Source organism: Dermacentor andersoni, chromosome 2, assembly GCF_023375885.2.
Source record: "Dermacentor andersoni chromosome 2, qqDerAnde1_hic_scaffold, whole genome shotgun sequence".
Taxonomy (NCBI): Eukaryota; Metazoa; Arthropoda; class Arachnida; order Ixodida; family Ixodidae; genus Dermacentor; species Dermacentor andersoni.
The window spans coordinates 83412273-83434425 of record NC_092815.1 but is presented as its reverse complement, the minus strand read 5'-3'; the positions used below and the strand labels follow the sequence as shown (position 1 = coordinate 83434425).

The 22153-nt window shown below is 47.8% G+C and overlaps 1 protein-coding gene across 1 annotated transcript; it reads right to left on the bottom strand.

Annotated features, from left to right (window-relative positions):
• Positions 1 to 230: 230 nt before the first annotated feature.
• On the bottom strand, positions 231 to 19869 carry LOC126541737 (uncharacterized). Its single transcript, XM_072286450.1, has 8 exons — positions 17712 to 19869; positions 16846 to 17158; positions 9129 to 9330; positions 6645 to 6828; positions 4876 to 5169; positions 3459 to 3749; positions 1453 to 1501; positions 231 to 1334 (listed from the first exon to the last, which is right to left on the bottom strand). Exons 1-8 carry the CDS (start codon positions 17734 to 17736, stop codon positions 1223 to 1225), a joined length of 1470 nt encoding a protein of 489 aa, XP_072142551.1. The 5' UTR covers positions 17737 to 19869; the 3' UTR covers positions 231 to 1222.
• Between the last annotated feature and the right edge of the window lie 2284 nt (positions 19870 to 22153).

Below are 22153 nucleotides of genomic sequence, written 5' to 3'. Positions count from 1 at the left end.
ACCCATTAACGAATCTCTCCCTTTCTCTCTTCTCTCACACGCACTCTCTCTTTTATGAGGCGAGTTTGACACACTATAAACGACGACGACGACGACGACCTATAGGCAAGTGAAAACACAAGCGGCGAAGCTCTTGCATTCGCTCGTTCTCGGTCACTGAGGCCTGTTCCGGGCTATATATATATATATATATATATATATATATATATATATATATATATATATTTTTTTTTTCGTAGAACTGACTTTAGCTTCAAAGACGTACAGGAACGTCTCTGATAAACGTCTCACTCTGTGCATTTGCGCACGACATACGGCAGAACGTACTTATTGCTCCAGCATATACAGAACGCCACTGTTTCTGTCTTTTTTTTAACTTCATCGAGCCTATCGAGCCATAAGAGACGATACGCTGGTGTACCAAACGACGTAGGTTCCTTTTCCACACCACAAATCTCTGCGGTGATACATCTCGTCATGTCATGAATAGTCTACGCTTCTCCTTTTTCTAATTTTCTCCACGTCACTAATCATTCTTCTTTCCATTCGCGTACTCTGTTTCAAAAATCCATATGCCACATAACTACCATGCCCAATAATCCGATATGAAACCTACGGGTTTCCATATAAAAAACTTCTTTTTCCCATATGTCATATGATGATATTGGATATAGGAGTTATGGGGAACACGGTTTCTTTCTTTCTTTTTTCAATAGGGATATATACAGTGCACGTTAGGGAGATTTAGAAACAGCTCTCTCAAGCGGATTTGCCTATAGCCCAAAACACGCACTCATTTGTATACATCTTGAATTGTTTACTCTGCGTTCTCTTGTGCGCCAGCCGCTAGCTTTGGGTCCCCCATTTCTAAAGCTCCCTATTATCCGGCTGGATGAAGGTTCCTCAGACCGATCACTCACCCTTTCTTATGGATAAGCTATCCGCGAGTAATCCTGCTTATTCTCCCATCCACAACGACTCTGAATTAAACGAATTTAACCTTGTGCCTGAGTTCTAACACGCACGAGAACTTCGCAAATAGTGACTTTTAAGTGACTATGCACCTCTGCTAAAACCACGGTGCGTCACGGACATACATGCAGACACACACACAAGAAAGCGATGGTTGTAGCGCGGCGAACGATGGCGTCGATATCACAGACAGAAGTCGCGGCTCGGCGTATTATCAGCGCCCGCAGAACCGCACGGCGGAGATGGCTGGCTACGATACGCGCTGCTGCTGCGGCTGCTGTGACCAGCACAGCGCCGAGGACTGTGAGAGGTGCGTCAGCGCTTCCGCCGCTTCGATTTCCGTCCACCGCAAATTGGCAGCACTGCGAACCAGGGAAGGGGTTGAGGGGAGGTGCCAACCAAGTCTTAGTGAGGAAAACATTATGTGTCCTTATTTCAAGAAATGATTACAGAAATATCAAACTGAGAACATAGTTTTACCTGGACGGTTCAGCGATGCACTTCCTTTTCTTCGCTGCTGGTCTTTGACCTGTACAAACAGTAAACGAGAGTTGGTGAAAAATAAAAATAAAACAACAACAACAACAACAAAAGAAACAAGGCATCACGGAACTATCACCACCGTCTTCAACCGCAGTAAGAGCCGGTCTGTGATTCGCATTTGTCCCTGTCCTGCGTCAACCAACTCTTTTCTAAGTCTCCAATTTTTTTAGTATATTCAGGATCATTTATCGCCACTGATTGTGTATTCCTTTCCTTGAAACCCATTCTACAACTCCAACAGTCCGCCTGCTATCTGATCAATGCATTACATGACTTGCCCGTGACCTTACGGCAAACATTGTTCAATCTTTCGGAAATCATTTACCTTCAGGCTGAACCTATACGACAAATTCCAGTAGGCGTTCTTCTTGTTAATCAGGCTTGAGCAGATGCCATTCTATGCACAATATATATACGCACGATTTTACGGCACCTGCATGCACCAGCACATACATACTGCTAATATCTTTCCTTTTTTTTCGATGCGTGAACATTAGGAGTGTCAAAGCGGAAAAAAAAGTGCATGTGTGTAAAGTGTGGGAAGCGGGTCACGTGGTGTGTGTGTTTGTGTGTGTGTGTGTGTGTGTGTGTGTGTGTGTGTGTGTGTGTGTGTGTGTGTGTGTGTGTGTGTGTGTGTGTGTGTGTGTGTGTGTGTGTGTGTGTGTGTGTGTGTGTGTGTGTGTGTGTGTGTGTGTGTGTGTGTGTGTGTGTGTTTCTTTCCCTTCATTTTCTCGTTTATTCTATCTTCCGACCACGCGAAACAACTTGAGTGTGTTTGTGGTTGGGCGCCGTGTGTGGTTGGGAACCGTATTTAGGGACGCTTACTCATTCCCAGCTGAAATGACCAACAGCGGCACATGCCATAATTGTGGGTGTGACAAAACTGCAGACCATCAGCCGCTTAGAGTAGCATCAGCCGCCTAGACGACAGGCCGCTCTCGGAAGATCCTGGTACCTTGACTGAAGAACTTTAGTATGTGCACAAGGCCACCAAGAGTTAAAGGCAACTGGACTATACGAGTGCTTAAAATTAAATTAATTAAATTCTGGGGTGTCACGTGCCAAAACCACGATATGATGTTAAGGCCTTCGGATTCATTTGGACCACTCAGGGTTTATTGACGTGCGCGCAATGCACGTTAAACGGGCGAGTTTGCATTTTGCCCCGCATCGAAATGAGGCCATAGCCGCCGGGATTCGATCCCACACCTTCGGGCAGCAGCGCAACGCCAAAGCCACTACATCACTACGGCGGGCACATACGAGCGCTTATGAATGCTCGATAGTGAACATTCATCCGCGGATGTGTGTACACTGATTCTTTCCCTTTTTTATTTTATACACAGTGCCGAGAGGGAAGTCATGCGCGCAATTCGATAAACTGGACAATCGTCCGCTCTCAGAACATACAGTTCTAGGCCAGTGCTCCCAAAGGAACTCCGCACAGATGGCTATACCTGTGTTGCAGAAGTTCCTGTGGTCTCGGGCCAACAAATAGACATTAAGAACGCTGCTTGCCACCGTTGCTACCACTGAATTGCGTGCGCGGTCTACATCGTTATCTTTCTCGAATGTAGCCTGAAGCAGCGCGAAGGGACGAGGACAAGAAGAACAAATCTTGTCCTCGCCACTTCGCTCTGCTTCTATAGCTACATTCGAGATGAAACAATGCGCCCGAGTCAAGTTGTTGCTACTCTCTTTCTATCCCCTTATCCATCCCCCCTCTTCGTCGAGCAGAGTAGCTAACCTGAACTACCCCTGTTTATCCTCCTTGCCTTTTTATAAATCCTTTCTATATCTCTCCCTCTCTCTCTTATCTTTTCATACACCTTTCACCTTCCCCACGTGTAGGGTAGCCAACTAGGCGCGACCATGCTTAGCCTTTACTTTCCTCAATACTTCACTTTCATCGATATTCTGCTGGTACTATGAAGAGTGTATACCTTCGCGCACAACTCTCTTGGGTTCGTTAGCACGGGCGGTCTGTTGCTGTTCCTCGCGCGGTCGCTTGGAGGTCTGCCGTGACTGCTTGCTCGCCGCCTGGACGCCGAACGCTGTTTCGCGTTCCGGGGGTTCTCGCAGGTTGGCGCCGATGTAGCGCAGCAGCATGCTCGTCTTGTACTTCTTGATAGCCGGCGACATCTGCGTCGAGTCTTCTTCCGAGTCGAACAGGCGCCGCTTGACGCCAGATGGCGGCACCGGTAGTGGCGCTTGAGGCGAGCCAGCCACCGGGCCTGGCCACCACAAAGAACAAAGAAGACCAGAGAGATAGAGAGAGAGAGAGAGAGAGAGAGAGAAGTTTACTTACGAAACAAATAAATAAAAGCCAAAAATTGAGCGCACTTCAGTACCTAAAACACATAACTGTTGCTCACTTACGACATTTTCCCACTCATTATTATTATTATTTCATATGGGCTCCCAAAGCTAAGAGAAGTCAGGATAATTCCTATACATAATAAACAAAGATCGACTAATAAATAAACTCTCGGCATCTGGGAACTTTGCACAGATTAACACGTACAGTGTTGTGTCGGGCCTCTTTGGGTGAGATTTAAGCATGCAGGACTATCACGAGAAACGATAGAAACAAAGTTATTTGATTTGTAACCATGGTTTGCAGCTACCCACATGTCATCCAGTTCAGAAGACAATTTTCCCGGTTCACGATGTTGCTGTCCTTTGCAGTGTAGTTCACTGCCGCCGTCTTGACAACCGCGTGCCAACGGAGAAGCATGACATATGACGTGACACGAATGTTCAGATCCGCAGAAAGAGGGCGAAAATTTCAATTGGCACTTCTGAATTCTTCTTGTGGACATCTAAACCAACTTTTTTACCCACTGCTGTGGCTAAAATGCTTCCCTGCTAGAGAAGAGACAACAGTGCTCTGTACAGAGAAACGCACTTAATAACCCCGCAACATCTCCCGGGTGGCGTGAGTTTGTGTCCAAAGGCTTCGGGCTCGGGTGCCCCTGACACTTGCTGGCACGTGGGCCTGGGGATCTGCAAGTGACAGCCCTGCTTCCTGCTTCTGTGTCTACAGCGAACATCCACCGCTCTTTGGGATTGTGCCTTGGTGATCAGGATATTAGGCACAGCAAGCTCAAGGAGGCCAAACTAAATCAAATGTTCCAGAGGCAAATGCGCAAACCCACTGCTACAGTACCTGCACCGCGTAGGGCTGCATGTGTTTATTCGATGACCCTTTTCTTCATTTCTTTACTACCGCATGCCCTGCGGCAAATCCCCCGAAAAAAAAAGAAACTGCGAAAGAAAGAAAGAAAGAAAGAAAGAAAGAAAGAAAGAAAGAAAGAAAGAAAGAAAGAAAGAAAGAAAGAAAGAAAGGAGCACACTCACGGCGTTGAAGAGTAGGAGGTGGTGCTGATTGCGATGGCTCGTCCACGGCGCCAACCGTGGTAGATTCGTCGTCCGAATCGTTCTCCGACGGGCTGTCCGAGTCACACGAGGGCCGTGGTCGCTTGCCACCGGGACCTGGTTCTCCGTCGGCGCAGCGAGGCCGCTTCGGCCGCGGTGTGGTCGTCGCCGCCGCGGCCCCGCGAGCCCCAGGTGGTGCCTGGCCCTTTTGCAAAGCGGTGGCCGAGTAGCTGTGCTCGAACAGCTCGGCGCGCGCGTGGTTCTCCCGTGCTGCACCTGCGTCAGGCGACATTTGGCTCAGAGTGAACGCGACACGTGCGACGTGCACTCGCGCGTCTTGTGTCGCTGCTTCGCACGTCCGTGCTTGAACTCCATCCCGAATTCCCCATCTATGCGAGTCCAGTAAACAAGCGACGAGGTGTTTTGTCGATAGACTTTGATTGCGGTAACATTGGCGTACCATGTCACTTCTACGTTCCAGCCATTCTACATTGTGTGTGTGCGTGTCCTGAGTATCCCGAGGTATTGCGTATGACTATGCATTCGTCTCTCTACGGGTAAACATATTTAGTATAGTATGCACCAGCTATGCCAAGAACGAGAAGTTCTTTTGAAACAATTAATCGGTTAAAGTGGTGTATGAAACCTGATGCAACCAATGATGAACAGGTTAACTGAAATACAACCGATGTAATGGTTAACTGGTGAAAACACTATTGTGACATGAATCGCATCGCCGTGCTCGCAAGTTCTCTTGCGCCAATCGCATCCCGAAATGCGCGATCTCGGTTGACTGGCAGCCTCAGTTTCTGCTAAATAGTTGCCGGCGTACGAGCCAGCATTATATGTCGTCTGCACATCTAATATAACATGACTACAAATATATAGTGAATGACCCTATTTCCTGTGAAACAAAATTACCAACCCTTCCCCTACTGAAAAATGAGGGTAAGCGAAGCTTGTCCTGCGTGCACCTGACCTTTGTTACGGTTAAGTAACCCACAGGTAACGGTGCCCGATTACTTCGGCCTCCTGCTCCCTCAGCTCGAGATCTTTTCGTTGCTGTCAGCTTGCCTGGGCTCGGGCAGCTCTAACGGATGGATCCGCACGCCGACGGCGAGTCCTTTCACGGGCGAGTTTTAGCCGCTGCTCGTCGAAGGCTGGCGGTTCCTCGGAGGAACGCACAACGCGTGGCCGCCCCAACCGTTTTCCGAGACTGAACTGAACAGAAACAATTGCCGGCGCAGCACGCGCCATACACTTTCCTGCCCTTTCCCTTCCCGGCAGAAGCGAACCGCGGCTCTGATTAGTCGCGCGTGGTGTGTGCGCACGCCCATGCAGCTGGAATCCTTGCTAATGACTCACGCTCCGGCGCCGGCGCAACTGCTAACTCATCAAACCAACAGCTGAACAAAGCAGCTGCTCTGTTCTGGGAGCAACTGTTTTTTTTTTTTTTTTGTGTGTGTGTGTGTGTGTGTGTGTGTGTGTGTGTGTGTGTGTGTGTGTGTGTGTGTGTGTGTGTGTGTGTGTGTGTGTGTGTGTGTGTGTGTGTGTGTGTGTGTGTGTGTGTGTGTGTGTGTGTGTGTGTGTGTGTGTGTGTGTGTGTGTGTGTGACCACGACAACACCATTGAAACTTGTGAGCCAATACAAGCGTCGCTTCAAAAAATAGTAATAAGGAGTTTTCCCAAAACTCGATAAGGAAGCAAACGACACTGCTATCGTGGAGTCGCAACGCGTGCGTCTGCGATACCTTGCAGCGGTCTGCTGTCTCCCTCTTCTTCGGCGAGCCTGTCGTCATCGTCTCCTCCGCGCTGCTCGCAGTCGCTGTCCCAGATGCTGTCATCAGAGCTGATGCTCAGCGGCTCGGTGTTGCCCGAGATGAAGTTGTTGTACTGGCGAATGCGGTCACCCCAGTTCATACCTGGAACGTACACCTATGCGCAGGCGAGAGAGACAGAAAAAGAGACAGGAGGAGTTAAAGGGAAGCTGAAGAGAAAATTAATTGGAGCTGCATTAGCAATGTGCCCGTCTACAATATCAAAAGGGCTCCTGTTATTCAGTGAGAGTGGGTCGGAAGGCACTACAGCTTATGGGTCGGTCGGTACAGTGAATCAGAAGGCACTACAGTTAGGCACTACACTACAAAAATACATACACACACGGTGGGTTCCTCAAGAAGTTCGCTGTAAATGAAAAATTCCACCAAGTTTCCTACATAAATGTCCTTTAAATAAATCTGTTCAGATTTATCGCGTAGCTTCACGCTGTATACAGGAGGATGCCCGCTTACCGCTTCAAAACATACACAGGCACGTACGCACATGCACGCACACATAACCAAGCATTAAGAATCTCAGTGCCCTTCCACTCTGTGAAGAAGGCTGATCATCATAGCTGTGTTTGTGGGCCCCTTATGGCGAACTGCACCTCCGCCGCGGGTCGTCCCGGCATTGTACTAGCTTCGGGATCGGCCCACGTATGGGGAGTGCTTAACGCCTGCGTCGCCTCCGCCGCGGGTCGGCCCGGTATTGCACTATCTTCGGAGGTGTTCTTTTTTTTTCTACACGCGGACACGATAGTGAGGAAAGTAGCCCTTAACAACTTCGCTGTAAAACTTTGACATGGCTTTCCCGCATAAAGTTACTCCCTGCGGTGAAGGCATCGTTGTACTCCATCAAGTAGATGGAAATAAAGTTATTATTATATTATTATACATATTATACTGTTGCCTGTGTTTGGGAGCCCGTGCGCCTTTCTGCGTGCTGTTACTGCGTATATCGCTCAAAATATCACTGCTCGCCTCTACCATCGCGTGCTCAATGGGGAACGCTTTGAATAACGCATTAACGAAGTGTTGTGTGTCGAGGAACAAACCGCAGGCACGGCTGTCCTGCTAAGAAGCCGACCTTCAGTGGCAATAACGACCTGTAATAAAGCTTCTGCGCCTGTTCACAAGTTTCTGGTGTCCTGTCTGTCAATATAGTCAATGAAGATCCAAGACAGCGGTCCTCGTGGCATGAAAATATACCTTGATTTCGGGCCAAGATAGTGGAGTACTATCGCAGCTCTTACATTCGAAGATACCCGCGTAATCGTGTGACGTACCCCACAAGAAGCACTCTCTTCTCGTACTATTGATATTGTTACGGAAGGATGAACGAAGAGAGGAAGAAGAAGATCGCGAGACGCTGGCTGCTGCGGGTTGTTGGTGGTCAGCCATCTTAACTACTCAGACTCATTTTGTATACATATTGTAAATATAATCTTCTATGCTCCCAGCATCCCCGTAACAATATCTTTCACGTGACAACACGGACCCAGCTTGTCGCCTTGCTAGTGCACCAGCATGGCCGCTACGATGGCGTCAGTGCACGTCGTCTATAATGTCGAAATCTGGGCTTTCTTTTACTTTATTTTACTTATTCTTATTTTTTCATTATGCCTTTGCCCGTCAGAGGCCTATAACTATACACTGTCGGGCTTACCGGTTCTTTTGTTCCCTTTGCTCAAGCGGACTCTCGCTGCTCCAGCCTCCGCAGTAAAACACGTTGTGGGGCTAGTTGGTGCATAGCTTTCAAAAGATGAAGCGCCAACAGTGACGGCACACTAGGAAGGAACAAAGAACCTTGTCCTGTCTTTGTTCCTTCCTATAGTGTGCCATCGCTGTTGGCGCTTCATCTTTTGAAAGCTCCAGCCTCCGCAGTAAAACACGTTGTGGGGCTAGTTGGTGCATAGCTTTCAAAAGATGAAGCGCCAACAGTGACGGCACACTAGGAAGGAACAAAGAACCTTGTCCTGTCTTTGTTCCTTCCTATAGTGTGCCATCGCTGTTGGCGCTTCATCTTTTGAAAGCTCCAGCCTCCGCAGTAAAACACGTTGTGGGGCTAGTTGGTGCATAGCTTTCAAAAGATGAAGCGCCAACAGTGACGGCACACTAGGAAGGAACAAAGAACCTTGTCCTGTCTTTGTTCCTTCCTATAGTGTGCCATCGCTGTTGGCGCTTCATCTTTTGAAAGCTCCAGCCTCCGCAGTAAAACACGTTGTGGGGCTAGTTGGTGCATAGCTTTCAAAAGATGAAGCGCCAACAGTGACGGCACACTAGGAAGGAACAAAGAACCTTGTCCTGTCTTTGTTCCTTCCTATAGTGTGCCATCGCTGTTGGCGCTTCATCTTTTGAAAGCTCCAGCCTCCGCACGCCACGAATGTCGGCCAGCAAGCGACGCGTAATACGTACCGTGTTCTTAAGCCTTCGGCGCGCGTTGGCGAACCAGTTGGACACCTGTTCGAGCGTCATGTGCGAGCCGAGCGCCAGCGCCAGCTTCTCGGCCTTGCTCGGGTACGGCTTCTCGCGGTGGCGGATGAGCCACTTCTTCAGCGGCCGGGCCATGCTCTGCAGCACGTGGCGCTTCTTGCGGGGCCGCTCCTGCAGGCGACACCTGCGCGCGACGTCGATCGCTGAATCGTCGCTTTGCCATCGGGCGCACTCGTGGTGCACCCGGGGAGAACATCTCGACGGGCTAGCTTGGTTCGTGATTGCTACAAAGCATAATTATTTATTTACTAATACTGTCGATCACATCGGGGATCATAACAGGAAGGGCATGTGCATATATGTAGCCTTAACACGTGACGTACAAACATGTACAAATGTGATCACAAAAAATATATCGACAATAAGCACAGCTTTTGGCACCCAACACCCAGAATTTTTTTAATTTAGTAGGCATGGCTAAACAATATGCTAAAAAAAACCACATGGTAGCAGCCAAGATTAAACAATCTTGTAATAAAACTGTAGGGTTAATTTTAGGTATCAACAGTACAAGTTAGGATTATGTAAACAATAGGTTACACAAGACATAATAATAACACAGGTAGGTCATAATGGCAAAGCATGTAATTTCTTTTAGGCTAATGACAAAAATATAGGTAATGTTTGGCTGTTGGTATTAGTCAATTGCTGCGCAAATGCAAAGGGAGAGACGTCACAGAAGAACGCGCATAGAAACAGTGTAAGTGCTCTATCATTTTATTTTATTGAAGTGAAAACACGCCCCTGTATACTTGCGGTTTAACAAACAGGAGCGCATGCGCTGACAGCATTCGGCGACTGCACATGCCTGCCGTGGTTTCTTATGGTATCTTCGACTGGTCGCCTGTATGCCCCGAAGCAGAGTCGGGTAGATCGGTCGTTTCCCGAGCTCAAAGGTAGGGGACAAGCGCGCAAACCGAATGTGCGACTCGCTCTCGGAGGAGGAAATTGCTGATGCGAAACCACGTGACTACTGCCAACGTCCGATGTTTCGCCTATCCAAAGCTCCCGGCGCTGCCCGAAAAACCGGCGGACGTGCCGGCGGGACGAACGTTCGTCGAGACGCCAGCATGCAGTGGCCTAGGTCGCCAAGGTTACGGTGGGCCGACGCCAACAGCAGCGACGCGGCGCTGCGATGACGTTTCAATCTCGATGTCTGCTCCGACGACAGGGCTCGGAGCGCCTCAGAGCGCTCCAAGATAGGGGAGAGCAATCGAGAAGAACCAGCCGAACGCAGGGCGCGCACCCTCTTTCAACCAGTCGAAGACAACGCCGCTCGCGAGAGCGCTCCAGAGTGCTCAGAAACGACCAGCCGAAGATAGCATTAGTGACTTCGGTGTTGCGCTGCTAAGCACGAGGTCGTGGGATCAAATTCCGGTCGCGACGACCACATTCCGATGGGGGCGGAATGCAACAAAAAAAAAAAAGAAAGAAAGAAAGAGAAACGCCCGTGTACCGTGCATTGGGTGCACGTTAAAGACCCCCAGGTGGTCAAAATTAATCTGGTATCCCTCATTGCGGCGTATACCCCAAAATCAGATCGTGGTTTTGGCACGTGAAACCTCTGAATTTAATTTATATAACTGTACAAAATTTAAACCAACACAGAATATGTTTTACTACAATCCCATACGCGGGTGATTAATGAATGCTATTTCGGAAGGGAACAGCGATAGAGTCGCGTCGCTTAAACAGGAATTTGCGATTTTCTTTATAAAATAGGCTCGATATGCCGCTGGCGGTAACATGTGCGCGAACAAACACACACGTTTAACGAAGTGGCCCTATAAGAAGGAGGAGGACGCCGAATCGGAGCCAGTCATTTCCGCAGGTTGCGACAGGAGCGCGCCGTAAACACAGATAGATATGAATGCGTTCAGAGCAATTTACCAAGACCATATCGGAGCAGGCGCAATGTATGTACTGCGAGAGGGGACTACAGAACCAAGCCTTCAACAAGAGAGGTGGAAGATAAAGCACTAAATCCACCGGCGGAAGTCGCAGGTGCCCTGAATATTCTATGCGACCAGCAGCGATCCCAAGTGAGTCGATTGAAGGAAACCTGTAGTACATGGAGCATTTTCACTCAGTACGCAGAATTTCCTTCTCCCCTCTATTGATTCTGTTCCAAATTCAAGACTTCCTCGTCCCCTTGAGAGAACGTATCATTAGCTCCGTTTAAACGCCACACTCACCGGCAACCTTACCTGCGCCGTCTTGTACTGACTGTTGTTCATTATTCTGATAACTATGTCACATTAGAAACCACAGAACACATTTGGCAGGAATGCGCAGCTCACAGATACGAGAGGACCTTTTATTTTAGCATAACGGGCTCTGGTCCCCAAGAACCGTTAGAGCTAGGAAGTATGCCGACATACTCCTTCAAACGCAGCGCCGTCTTTCAGTTTATTTTTCTCACTCCTTAAAAAACACTGCATGACATAACTGACAAGCCGTAGATTATGCTTATATGAGCGTCAACCCGTTTGTTTAACCTGTACTTACCGTGATCATACATTTTCTTGTCATTTTTCCCCTCAACGCCTCACAGGGGCGTTCTGTTCCCCACACCCTTCCCTGTGCAGATTAGCGTGTAGCGGCCGCATACATGCTATGCTGAATTCTCTACACTCCATTAAAGAGCTTTCTCTCTCTCAGCTTGCTTTGCATTCAAGGATTCTCCGCATCGAGTACAAAGCCATGTCTCTATACTTGTATATTATTCACGATCACCCGCCGTGGTTGCTCAGTGGCTATGGTGTTGGGCTGCTGAGCACGAGGTCGCGGGATCGAATCCCGGCCACGGCGGCCGCATTTCGATGGGGGCGAAATGCGAAAACACCCGTGTGCTTAGATTTAGGTGCACGTTAAAGAACCCCAGGTGGTCAAAATTTCCGGAGTCCTCCACTACGGCGTGCCTCATAATCAGAAAGTGGTTTTGGCACGTAAAACCCCAAATATTATTATTATTATTATTCACGATGTTTTTCATTGAACCGAAAATAAAAGAAAGAGACGCAGTCACCTTTATAAAGTGACTGCGTCTCACCATACATATATATGTTAAGATCTTGGGCCTACACAGTGCCCCCCCTCCCCCTCCCCCCCCAAAGAAAGTCGCAGTTTCGCCCGAAAGGCGAAGCATCCATTGATAACGATAGCAAATTAGTAGACAGCTATACGAAGTAAATATAGTAAATTTATCGTCTATATAAACTCGTAAGCATTCCCTTACTAAATAAATTAACAAGCACGGTGTCCCGCGCGCGCAGGTAAACATGAACACATCTCACTAGATGACCGCGGAAGCTGGCTGTCAAAGCACTGGAGTGAGGAAGCGCGGCAGCAGTAGCGAGCGAAGTGACCTTCGTGCTGCGTCTCGCTTTAACGCGAACTATAAGCGTCGAAAGCACAGCGCATAGGAAGCTACCAGCGCGACGGAAGACGGCGCGCTTCGTTTCCGCTTTCCTCTTTTGCGCGCGCGACATTGAGCCGCGATCGTTGGCTGACGCTCGCAAGCTTTCACTCGCACATACAGCACACAACACGCGGCGACGGTGTCGTCGCGCTTGGACTTTATATACTGAACATCGAGGCGACGCCGACGGCAGAAATGCGCCTGTAGTGTCCATATAAGTGCTATTGAAATAAAAAAGGGGAAAAAAAGAAGAGAGCATGGCGGCCAAGAGAAATATCTGTATATATTACTATAGTAAAGCAATGAACAGCATAACAGACACGGTGCCAATAAATAGACAAAAAGATAGCGAAGTACTGTACAATGCATACGAACTCGCACAGCAAATAACTGAACATATGCTAATGTAGAGCACAACTTTCAAGGTCCGTCACTCAATCTGCACGCCCTCAAGAAGCGCAACAAAGCGTTCAGCCCTTTCTGTACTGACGACGATTTCGATCAGTGTCCGAGGATTCTCGCTTCCGACAAGAGACAATCGTCCGCTCTATGTGGTCGAGAGTTCTCTTACAAGCACACTCAATAGCGAGAGCTTTCACAGAGAAGGTGGCTAATTCTCTCCTCGCAGCCAGAGTTGTCACATGCACAGCCGTCGCCTATTCCGATGGGGAATTAATTAATAGGCATTCGTAACCGTCCGCGTCAGCATAGGCGGCCCAGAAGTGTTTGCTCAGCTCGCGATACCTTTACGGCCTTCACGACCATCGCCGATTTCGGTAGGTAAGTATGAGGAACCATAACCATGTCGGCCTTCAAGCACATAACGCCTGTGCCGCCTAAGTAAACCAAGCTGCGCCAATGACACTCATAGTGCCTAACAGGATAAGTAAAAATGAAGTGGCCAGAAAAAAAAAGTATTCAAATTAAATTTTCGAAGATATAAGTACAGCCACAATAGTGGAACACAAGCCATTTCAGAGGCAGCAACAGAGGGCTCCGGGCACCGTTGAAGAAGGGAGTATTTGGCTATGCTATAGAATTGCCAAGCAAAGAAACTTCACCCTCCGCGATCAAGGGCTCAGCGGTACGGTGCTTTGCTGCTAATTAAGCACGAAGTCGCTGTTCGATTCCCGACGCGTTGTGGCCGAATCACGATGACAGCTCAATGCAAAAACGCTCGTGCGCTGTGCTTTGGTAAAACTAACTGCAGTTGGTCAAAATTAACTCGGAGCCCCCCGCGGTACGGCGTCTCTCCGAGCCCTTGCTCTGTTTCAGGGCGTTGACGGCGTGCTGAATAGAAAGAAAGTCCTGCAACTCTCAGAAATGCAACGAGAAGTCCTTGCTGGCGCAACTTTGTAACGGCCTATAGATTGCAGAATGACGTACTAGTAGACGCGCACGAAACCATGAAAGAATTATATCACTAAAGAAAAGGGTGGGGGTCGGGGCGAGGCAGCGAAACAAAATAACCACCACGAAGTCTGCAGCGAGGAGCATACGTTGCGAGCATGCTTGTGTGCACGTGCGTACACGTGCCCATGATGGGTGAATACAACGCACGGGCCTAGAGCCCCGACCGGCGCGTGAGATCGCGTCGCGCTTCCGTTGCCGAGCTCTAGCGCGTGTTAAGTATCGGGTTTCACGCCTCCCGCGGAGCGCTCGCTTGTGCGGTGCGGACGCCTGTCTCGCCGAACATCGGTGACTGTGGATGCGGCCACCAAGCGTGTGCCGCGGTCACCTTACAAGTGTCCGCTATATACCTCATGCCCTGTGCCTGTTCTCGCTGCTAGCCTTTGAAGGCGTGCATCATCGTGTGCGCGATGCGCGAACGAAACGAATAAATGAAAGCACGAAGCGAGATGGCGGAAGTGTACAAACGATGTTACCCTATATACAAGTGACAACGACTGCAAACGAGAAACAACGTGGCTCTAACTCTCAGGCGGACACGATGGACAGAGACATCAAGACTAAGAGACGTGGAACATGTTCTTCGTGTTCCGTGGGGCCGATTGCAAAATACGACGACCAAGGCATATAGCAGACATGAGTAAACAGCAAACACTTGGAGGCGAGAGTTGTCCGGTTTACACGTTTCTATCTTCGTAAGCGTCTTGGAATTACCAGTCGTTGATCTTCATTGCAAAGTTTGGAGCAACTGTACCGGAGCTTCAGTCAAACAGCCACCGATCAGTGCCATATGCCCCAATTTTCGCTGTCATGTATAGTATATAGCTATAAAAATAGCTAGCATTTGCAAAAGAGAAGAAAGCTGGAAGATTACTGCAAAGCTTCGTGAAAAAGAAAAACAGATAATACATATAGTGATCTGTTATCAACTCAAATTAGCTTTTTTTTTTTTCAAGGCAACAACTTTTATCTTCGTCAAGGTATATCTTCACCATCTTCATCTTCCAGTGAATCTATATGCCTTGTTTAAATTTTCTTAATGGTTAAATGCGTCCCCAAAGTTAGTTAGGTCTAGAGACAAGATATTTAAACTCCCAGCACCGATGGCGCGTCATAATACGCACTTTCGGCCGTCAAACGCGACCCGAAGCTTTAGCCCCGCACAACAGCTCTGTTCACACGTGCGGTATATAGACCGTTTTTTCGTAGGCGCCGCCATATTGTGAACGCAGTGGCGCCGCCTATGAGCAGCGCCATACTGGCTTGGGTGAAAGCGGTCTTTTGCATGGCAAGTATACGCTTGGCGGTAGGTTCTGGCGTTTGTTTTCGCGGTCGCGCGGTCTGTTTAGTATGACGTGCGTCTTCTACGTGGTAAATGGTTCTGTGAGACGTGCTGGAGTGGTTTAAGGCGTCATGGCCGGAATTTCTGCTGGCGTTGAGGTGTACAGAAGACGCAGCGCGATGTGTGCTCGCATATTTGAGCCTACAATCAGCCTCGGAGATCAATTGTGTATTTCTAAATGTTCCAATCACTAATGTGACCTTATTGCAGTATTGTCCTCTATTTCTAAGCTGCGGTTTAGGAGCCATAAAACATACGCGACGATCGTAACAGCATGGGTACTGTTTTGCTACGAAAGGAGCTGTGCTGTTTGACAAGCGTTCAAACTGTTCACTGCAGGTTACATTGCGTGACTACTTGGTTGGATGGGTGAGGTTTCCACCCATGAATAAAATAGTTTTGGCTAGTAATAGCAGCACACCTTACAGTCTGAATTAAGCTTGTCCAACAAAGCGACCGCTTACGAACTGCGCGAGCGTCCTAAGCAGTAGTAGGTGCTGGATTACAGATATCTCTGTTTTATATAGCGCATGGTACAAGCATACGGCATCAGCGGGTATATATTTACAAACGTTGTGCGGCGTTAGCCCGTTTTCTCGTGCTTTTTAGAGAAAGAGGATGATAACCGCATTTTTTTTTTTTCGGTTGTGTTCGTTCAGTTCTCTACGACGCACTCACACGTATTACGGAAATTTTGCGCTCAAAAATAGCCATCGCATTCTTTTTATGCGAACCGTCTCATATATTATGGCTGTATACAGGCCAAAAAGGCAATGCCAAAGCACGCAGCTTCTATGTGTATCGTGCTGGCTCACCAACCGCAGTGGTCGCTGTGTTGAGCAGCGCCATGGGCCTCATGCAGCAAGGCTAGCGTAGACATATGGTAATTTCAAGCATACTAGACTTGAAATGCGTGAGAACGATGCCAGTGTATCACAAATATTTGATAGCGCCTGCCGCTCAGATGTATCGTGGTTGCCTTAGGATGGCCGTGCACGAGCATGCGCTCTTATGCTTTTATGTTTTACTGCCTACGCCAATCGATCAGACAGTGAGCTGATTTACCATTTAATGTTAGTAATACAGAGACGCCGGTTTTTTTTGCTGAATTAAAATCGATATAAGCGAAATAGTAAACAACACATACACGCACCGCGACTGATAATGCTCGTACACCGCGGCTGATTATGCGTGTCACATTTTTGCGCCCCCAAGACATATTTCTGCCTACAGTAGTTACCGATGCACCGAAAGGCTTCCCTGACGACCTTATATCAACGAACATGGCGTAAATTTCACAAAGTAAGATCTAAAACACCTCGAAATCGTTCCGCAGCACGCGACAGCAATACTTTCAAGCAGCGCCGCGCCGGATCGCCCAAGCCAGAGAGGAGGAAAGGCTCTCCGCGCGCCCTTTCCTCCTCGCCCGATGAAACGGTCTATATACACATGCCCAGAGGAATTACCTCGTCGGTCTCATGCGAAGCGTCCTGCCGGACCTCGTCCGCACCACCTCCTCGACGGACGAGGCACTGTCTTCTGTCCTGGACAAGTACATCTGGTAGCGAGCCAGGTTACTCGGCGTCAGACGGGCGAACTCCTGCACCGTTCCAGCGGGTTCTACGGGCCTCGTAGGTAGCTGCTCGCACAGCGAAGACGACGACTCCAAGTTCAAGGGCCGCGCCCCGTGGCGTGAGGACGTGTAGCCCCCGTGCGCTGCTGTCGGAGACCTGTCCCTTCCGGAGATGTGGACGCCCAACAAGGGGCATCTGTCTGGCCCTGAAGAAGCGACAAACAGTTGTCAATTGCGTCCGTCGATAAGAATAAGCGTGTGGCGAATGCTAGTTCAAAGGGGCAACTAAATGGCAACGCTAGATCAGTTTAGAATTCTAAGGTATTCACTCGTGACTCTCCGTTTATTTTGGCGAAAAATGGCTGATTACTACGGCGGGGAAAACGAATGCCAGATGTACCTGTCTAAATCTTGACTTATCGGTGCCATGAACGTCAGCGTTACGTTACGAATTTGAAGGCGTGCTTTTGCATTTTGGGCCGATTTTGTGCGGAAGAAGTTCTGAAAGTTCTCTAGGTTGTGCATCGCAGTTGTCATTATTCTTTACCGACATCATCTGACATTGTCCTAATCAGTGACGTCATGGTCGGTTAGTGCCGAAAATTCAAGGAGGTGTTTCTACCAGTCTTTCGTTTTTTACGCTATTTCTGGATTATAAAGTCGGCGCGCAGCAAGACCGACATCTTTCGATGACAATGCGTGGTATATATATATATATATATATATATATATATATATATATATATAGTAAGCGCGTACCTGAAATTTGTTGAGGTCCCATCATCGACGAACCAGGCCTGCGCTACAACCCTGCATGTACGGTATAAAACATTGAAGATTGAAGGTTGTTGTGCATTGTGCAGGCTATTGGTCAGTGGAGTGCTCGAATGTCACAAACGAACAAACTAAATAAATCAGCAAATAACTGTTAAAGATTATTCCGCCATCCTTCCAAGTGCTCGAAACATTGGATAAGCTATCAAATGCTGACGAAAAAATCACTCTACTTGCACAATGTTATAAATAAGCAGAGGCACCGTACTACTGTGAACAAAATAAACGCGAACACGTTAGGGACCATCCTCGAACACAGAATAAACATCGGTGCGAGGTCGTGCACTCGAGTTATGTTAGTGCTTCGAGCAGGCATTTTACTTTGTAGTTTCCTGTTCGCGTTTCATTCGTCCACGAAAGCAGACAACACTATCGAACATGTGTTGACGCTAGCGCGAGTTGGTAAAAGTTCATTTCTCGATGGCGTTCACAGTGCACACATTCTAAAGAAATAAGAAACCGGCCGAGAGGACCACATCTTTTCTTAAAGAAAGAAAGAAAGAAAGAAAGAAAGAAAGAAAGAAAGAAAGAAAGAAAGAAAGAAAGAAAGAAAGACATGCGCTCTATCGATTTTCCAATGCTGGATATCACAGTGCATAACGCTCTTTTATATTGTGCCCGTCCCTTATTGCCTTAGCGTACGGGCGCTGTTAACACCATCGAAACATACTATCGGGCAGGCACGAAAAGGCAATTAGAAAGAAAATTTGCGTAGCCGCACTGACGATGATTCAATGTACCCTCTGTAAGTAGTGCTGTATGTAGCGTATAATGCCTAAATAGCCATTTATTCTATCTTGAAATTAGCATGTATTTGTGTTTGGTGTATGCATTATGTAGTGTAAGCTGTCTATGTGTAAAGTGCAAAGCTGATGTTATACATGTATTGCTGGATTTTTACCATGACGAGCGTTCTTTGTATATGTGCATATGCATAGTGCCCACCTGCTATGGTCTCAGTAGAGACTGATACTATTATAAATAAATAAATAAATAAATAAATAAATAAATAAATAAATAAATAAATAAAAATGTCTGGTGTCGCACTATGTACACTAAATAATCTACCTGCAATAATCGTGAAATGTAAGGTGTTCAACATAAAGTTAACAACGCAAGATGTACATGTCATGGGTAATAATTTGTATGTGTGACTAAGTTGCCGCGTGTACATGCTCCATCGGCTCTGGCTGGTGGGCTGGCATGCTAAATATCGCGGTTTTCTAACAGTCAGCATATACTTCCTGCAGAGTTCTGGGAAGTAAGCGAAGCCTAGCCTCACCTGCACGCGCTTCTTTTCAGCATTTGCAAACTTAATCTGAGAATCAGCGCATACACGAGTACATAAATGCAATAGATGTAGTGTGGTTGGAAATTAAGGCACATGTGTGTCGCCTCGCTCTCTAACATTTCCTTCGCCTATTCGCTCTGAGAAATTTTAACCACGAGCACGTTTCACTTAATAGCTGCCGTTTTTCTGCTACCTTTTGCACAGACTGAAACTGCACTGTAATTCACGCTGCATTCACTCGCCGATTTTCATCTTGTTTAAGCTGTAAGCTTATCGACACAGGCGTACATTTAAATACAGGATAAGAAAATCCGGGCATAGCGACCCCCCCCCCCAAAAAAAAAAGAAAATAAATAAATAAATAAATAAATAAATAAATAAATAAATAAAGATGAACGTTCGTTCTATTGAGTTTCCAATGCTTGATATTATAAGGTAAAGACGGTCCATAGTCCTCATGGACATATTTTTAAGGAAGGCTGCTGGCCAATGCCAAATAGCACTTAAGAACGAAAAGCTCTGTCAATTCGGCTTCTTGTTTTGATCCCATATACTATATAGAACCGGCAGGCTGCAGCCGATTATCTGTCTTTGGTTTGTAACCTTCGACTTAATCTAGCTCGTTTTAATTCTTTCGTTGCTGCTTGATGATAGGGTAAATGCAAAGGCACTTCGATGTTTCTCCCAAATTTGTTGCTGTAATGATTGGCTCTAACTTTCTGTTTATTGTAATGTGTTAAAGCGTGCATTTGCATGTAGACAGCATGCACTAAATTAGCAGCAGAATGGTGAACGTGTAAAACAACGAGAACTTCCAAAATCACCTTCTTCAGCTGATGTATGTTTATGAGCTGCAGGCGTACATACACAAACAACTCTGCTTGGAGGGTGGCTGGTAACACTCTGAGGGAACAGTAATCGGCTTATGTTTCGTGCGAACGTTCGATGCCCCCAAGACTACCGACATGAATGCAAGCATAATAACAGAACACCGCTCGGACCGAAATACGATGCAACCTCGCAGCAGTGTTCGCGTGCTGCGGGCTAGAGCCGACCGTTCCAACAAGAATGTGTTCAAGATGGCCGCCGGCCCCAAAATTAGCATCTCCCGCAAACATGCGCGTGATGACGACGGTGCTTGTTTCAGGCGCTATCAAAACCGTCGCTGGCACCTCAGGCATTGCGCTACCGGCAAAGCTAATCCTTAGGTCGTGCTCTTAGTTTGAAATGTTCGCGAGGCAACTCATCCCCGCATAGTTACATGCCTGCTATATACACGGAATTATCGGGTAGCGGCGCTTACAAGACAACCAGCGTTAGGCCTAACTGCATGCCCGCGCGTTCATTGTCGTTTTCACGTTTCGGGGTTCTTCGTTCGTCGCCACATGCGTTTCGTGGGTTGAAGCGGTACACCACTAATAGGGACCAGCACCTTTGAAAACTACACCAGAGAACTTCGAAGATAGCGACAGAACATGAAGCGGTCATGAGTATGAGCGCCTCGTCGAGACTGGATAACATCATACGATAAACGTTCACGCGAACCCTCGAAGCACAACGTCGTCGCAACTGTATATCGAGAAGAACTGCCCACGGAGCACGGTCCACGACATTGAAGGTGAGAGGCATTTCAGTCATTTGCAGCGCGCCCTACGAACACGTGAGCAAAGCCTTTCCGGGTCCCCAAGCTCCAAACACAACAGCAAGGCATGTATTGGTATAGCGGAAGACATCTTGTATCCTGTAAGCCATCTGCATGTCTTTAGAAGCACGATACCGCTTTTTACAAAACACACAAGACCACACCTATAGTTTCCCGACCTAACATCTAGTGAGCTAATCAGCACATTTCGGAAGTCAAGACTTTGCGGTCAATTTGAATAGAACACTGCGGAGAAGCGCAAAACATGACCATCGGCGTCCTACCTGAATATGCGGCGACGAAGGGAATAAATCCTAGCGGGAACACGTCTCCGTGACAGTGACTCCCAGTTCGCGCATTCTCTCGCTCACACGCTGTCAGGAACAGTTCACTGATCTTCCGCCCTTCGGGCAGGCAACGACCTAAAACAGTGCGACCAAACTCGGCAGAGCCAGTAGAAGACGCTAGGCCTCAAGAACCGGCAACAAGCCCCGTGGGCCGAACGGAGCGGTGCGCCTGACTCCCCAGTGTTCAAAATTAGCCCCTCGACGGAAAGGGAAGATTCTTAGCGGGGGACGCTTAGCGTTGGTCCGCGCCGGCAGCCAATTGGCATATCCCACACGACGTGGGAGGAGCGTCATCGGTTTTGTTTCCTCGTTTGCTTTCGAACGCCCGTTCTGAAGCAAAGTAGCGAACTTCCGTCGAAGCCTACCCGTCTCGTGCGAAAGTTCACACGACATGTCTACAGCTGCAAGCGTGATGGTGTGCCTTAGATGCAGAATTTTATGTTGCGAACGCTATATAGAAGTCTTCGCCACGAAGTGAGAAGAGGATTCGTCGATCGCTCGAGTGAAAATGAGCCACGTGTCGTTCACTAAGGGAGTGTGCTATAGGATGCCGTTGGATGGAGCGACATTCAGGAGAAGCTGGCGAAGCCGTGTACATTATACGTAAGGTGATTTTGTGTGTGTGTGTGTGCTGTAGTATGCCTTCGTTCAAATATGTGCGACTCTCAGCTGTAACGATGCTATTCAGAAACTATAAACGTATAATCATCGCACAACAGGTCCTCTCTATGTGTACGCGGAAGACACTGGTCCTCAGAGATTAAACTCCACAAGTCATTTCTGTCGTATTAAGTTTCTCTTTTTTTTTTCGCACTACTTGCCTCAGTAATGGAAAAGTATACCAACTCGCCCAGCAATCCATCCTCCTGATCCACAAGCAACATAGTGTCCTTCATACTACGTATACGTAACTTCACTGAAAGGAGATACAAGGCAAAACTGAGACGGGATTGAGTTATTTGCCAGAAAAAACTATAATTTATGATGCTATATATGCCTCTCTCGAAAATAGACCCTCCATAGGCAGACAAGCACAGTACTAAAAAGTGAGACACATAGTGGACAACCACAAGCGACGTTGAATGCA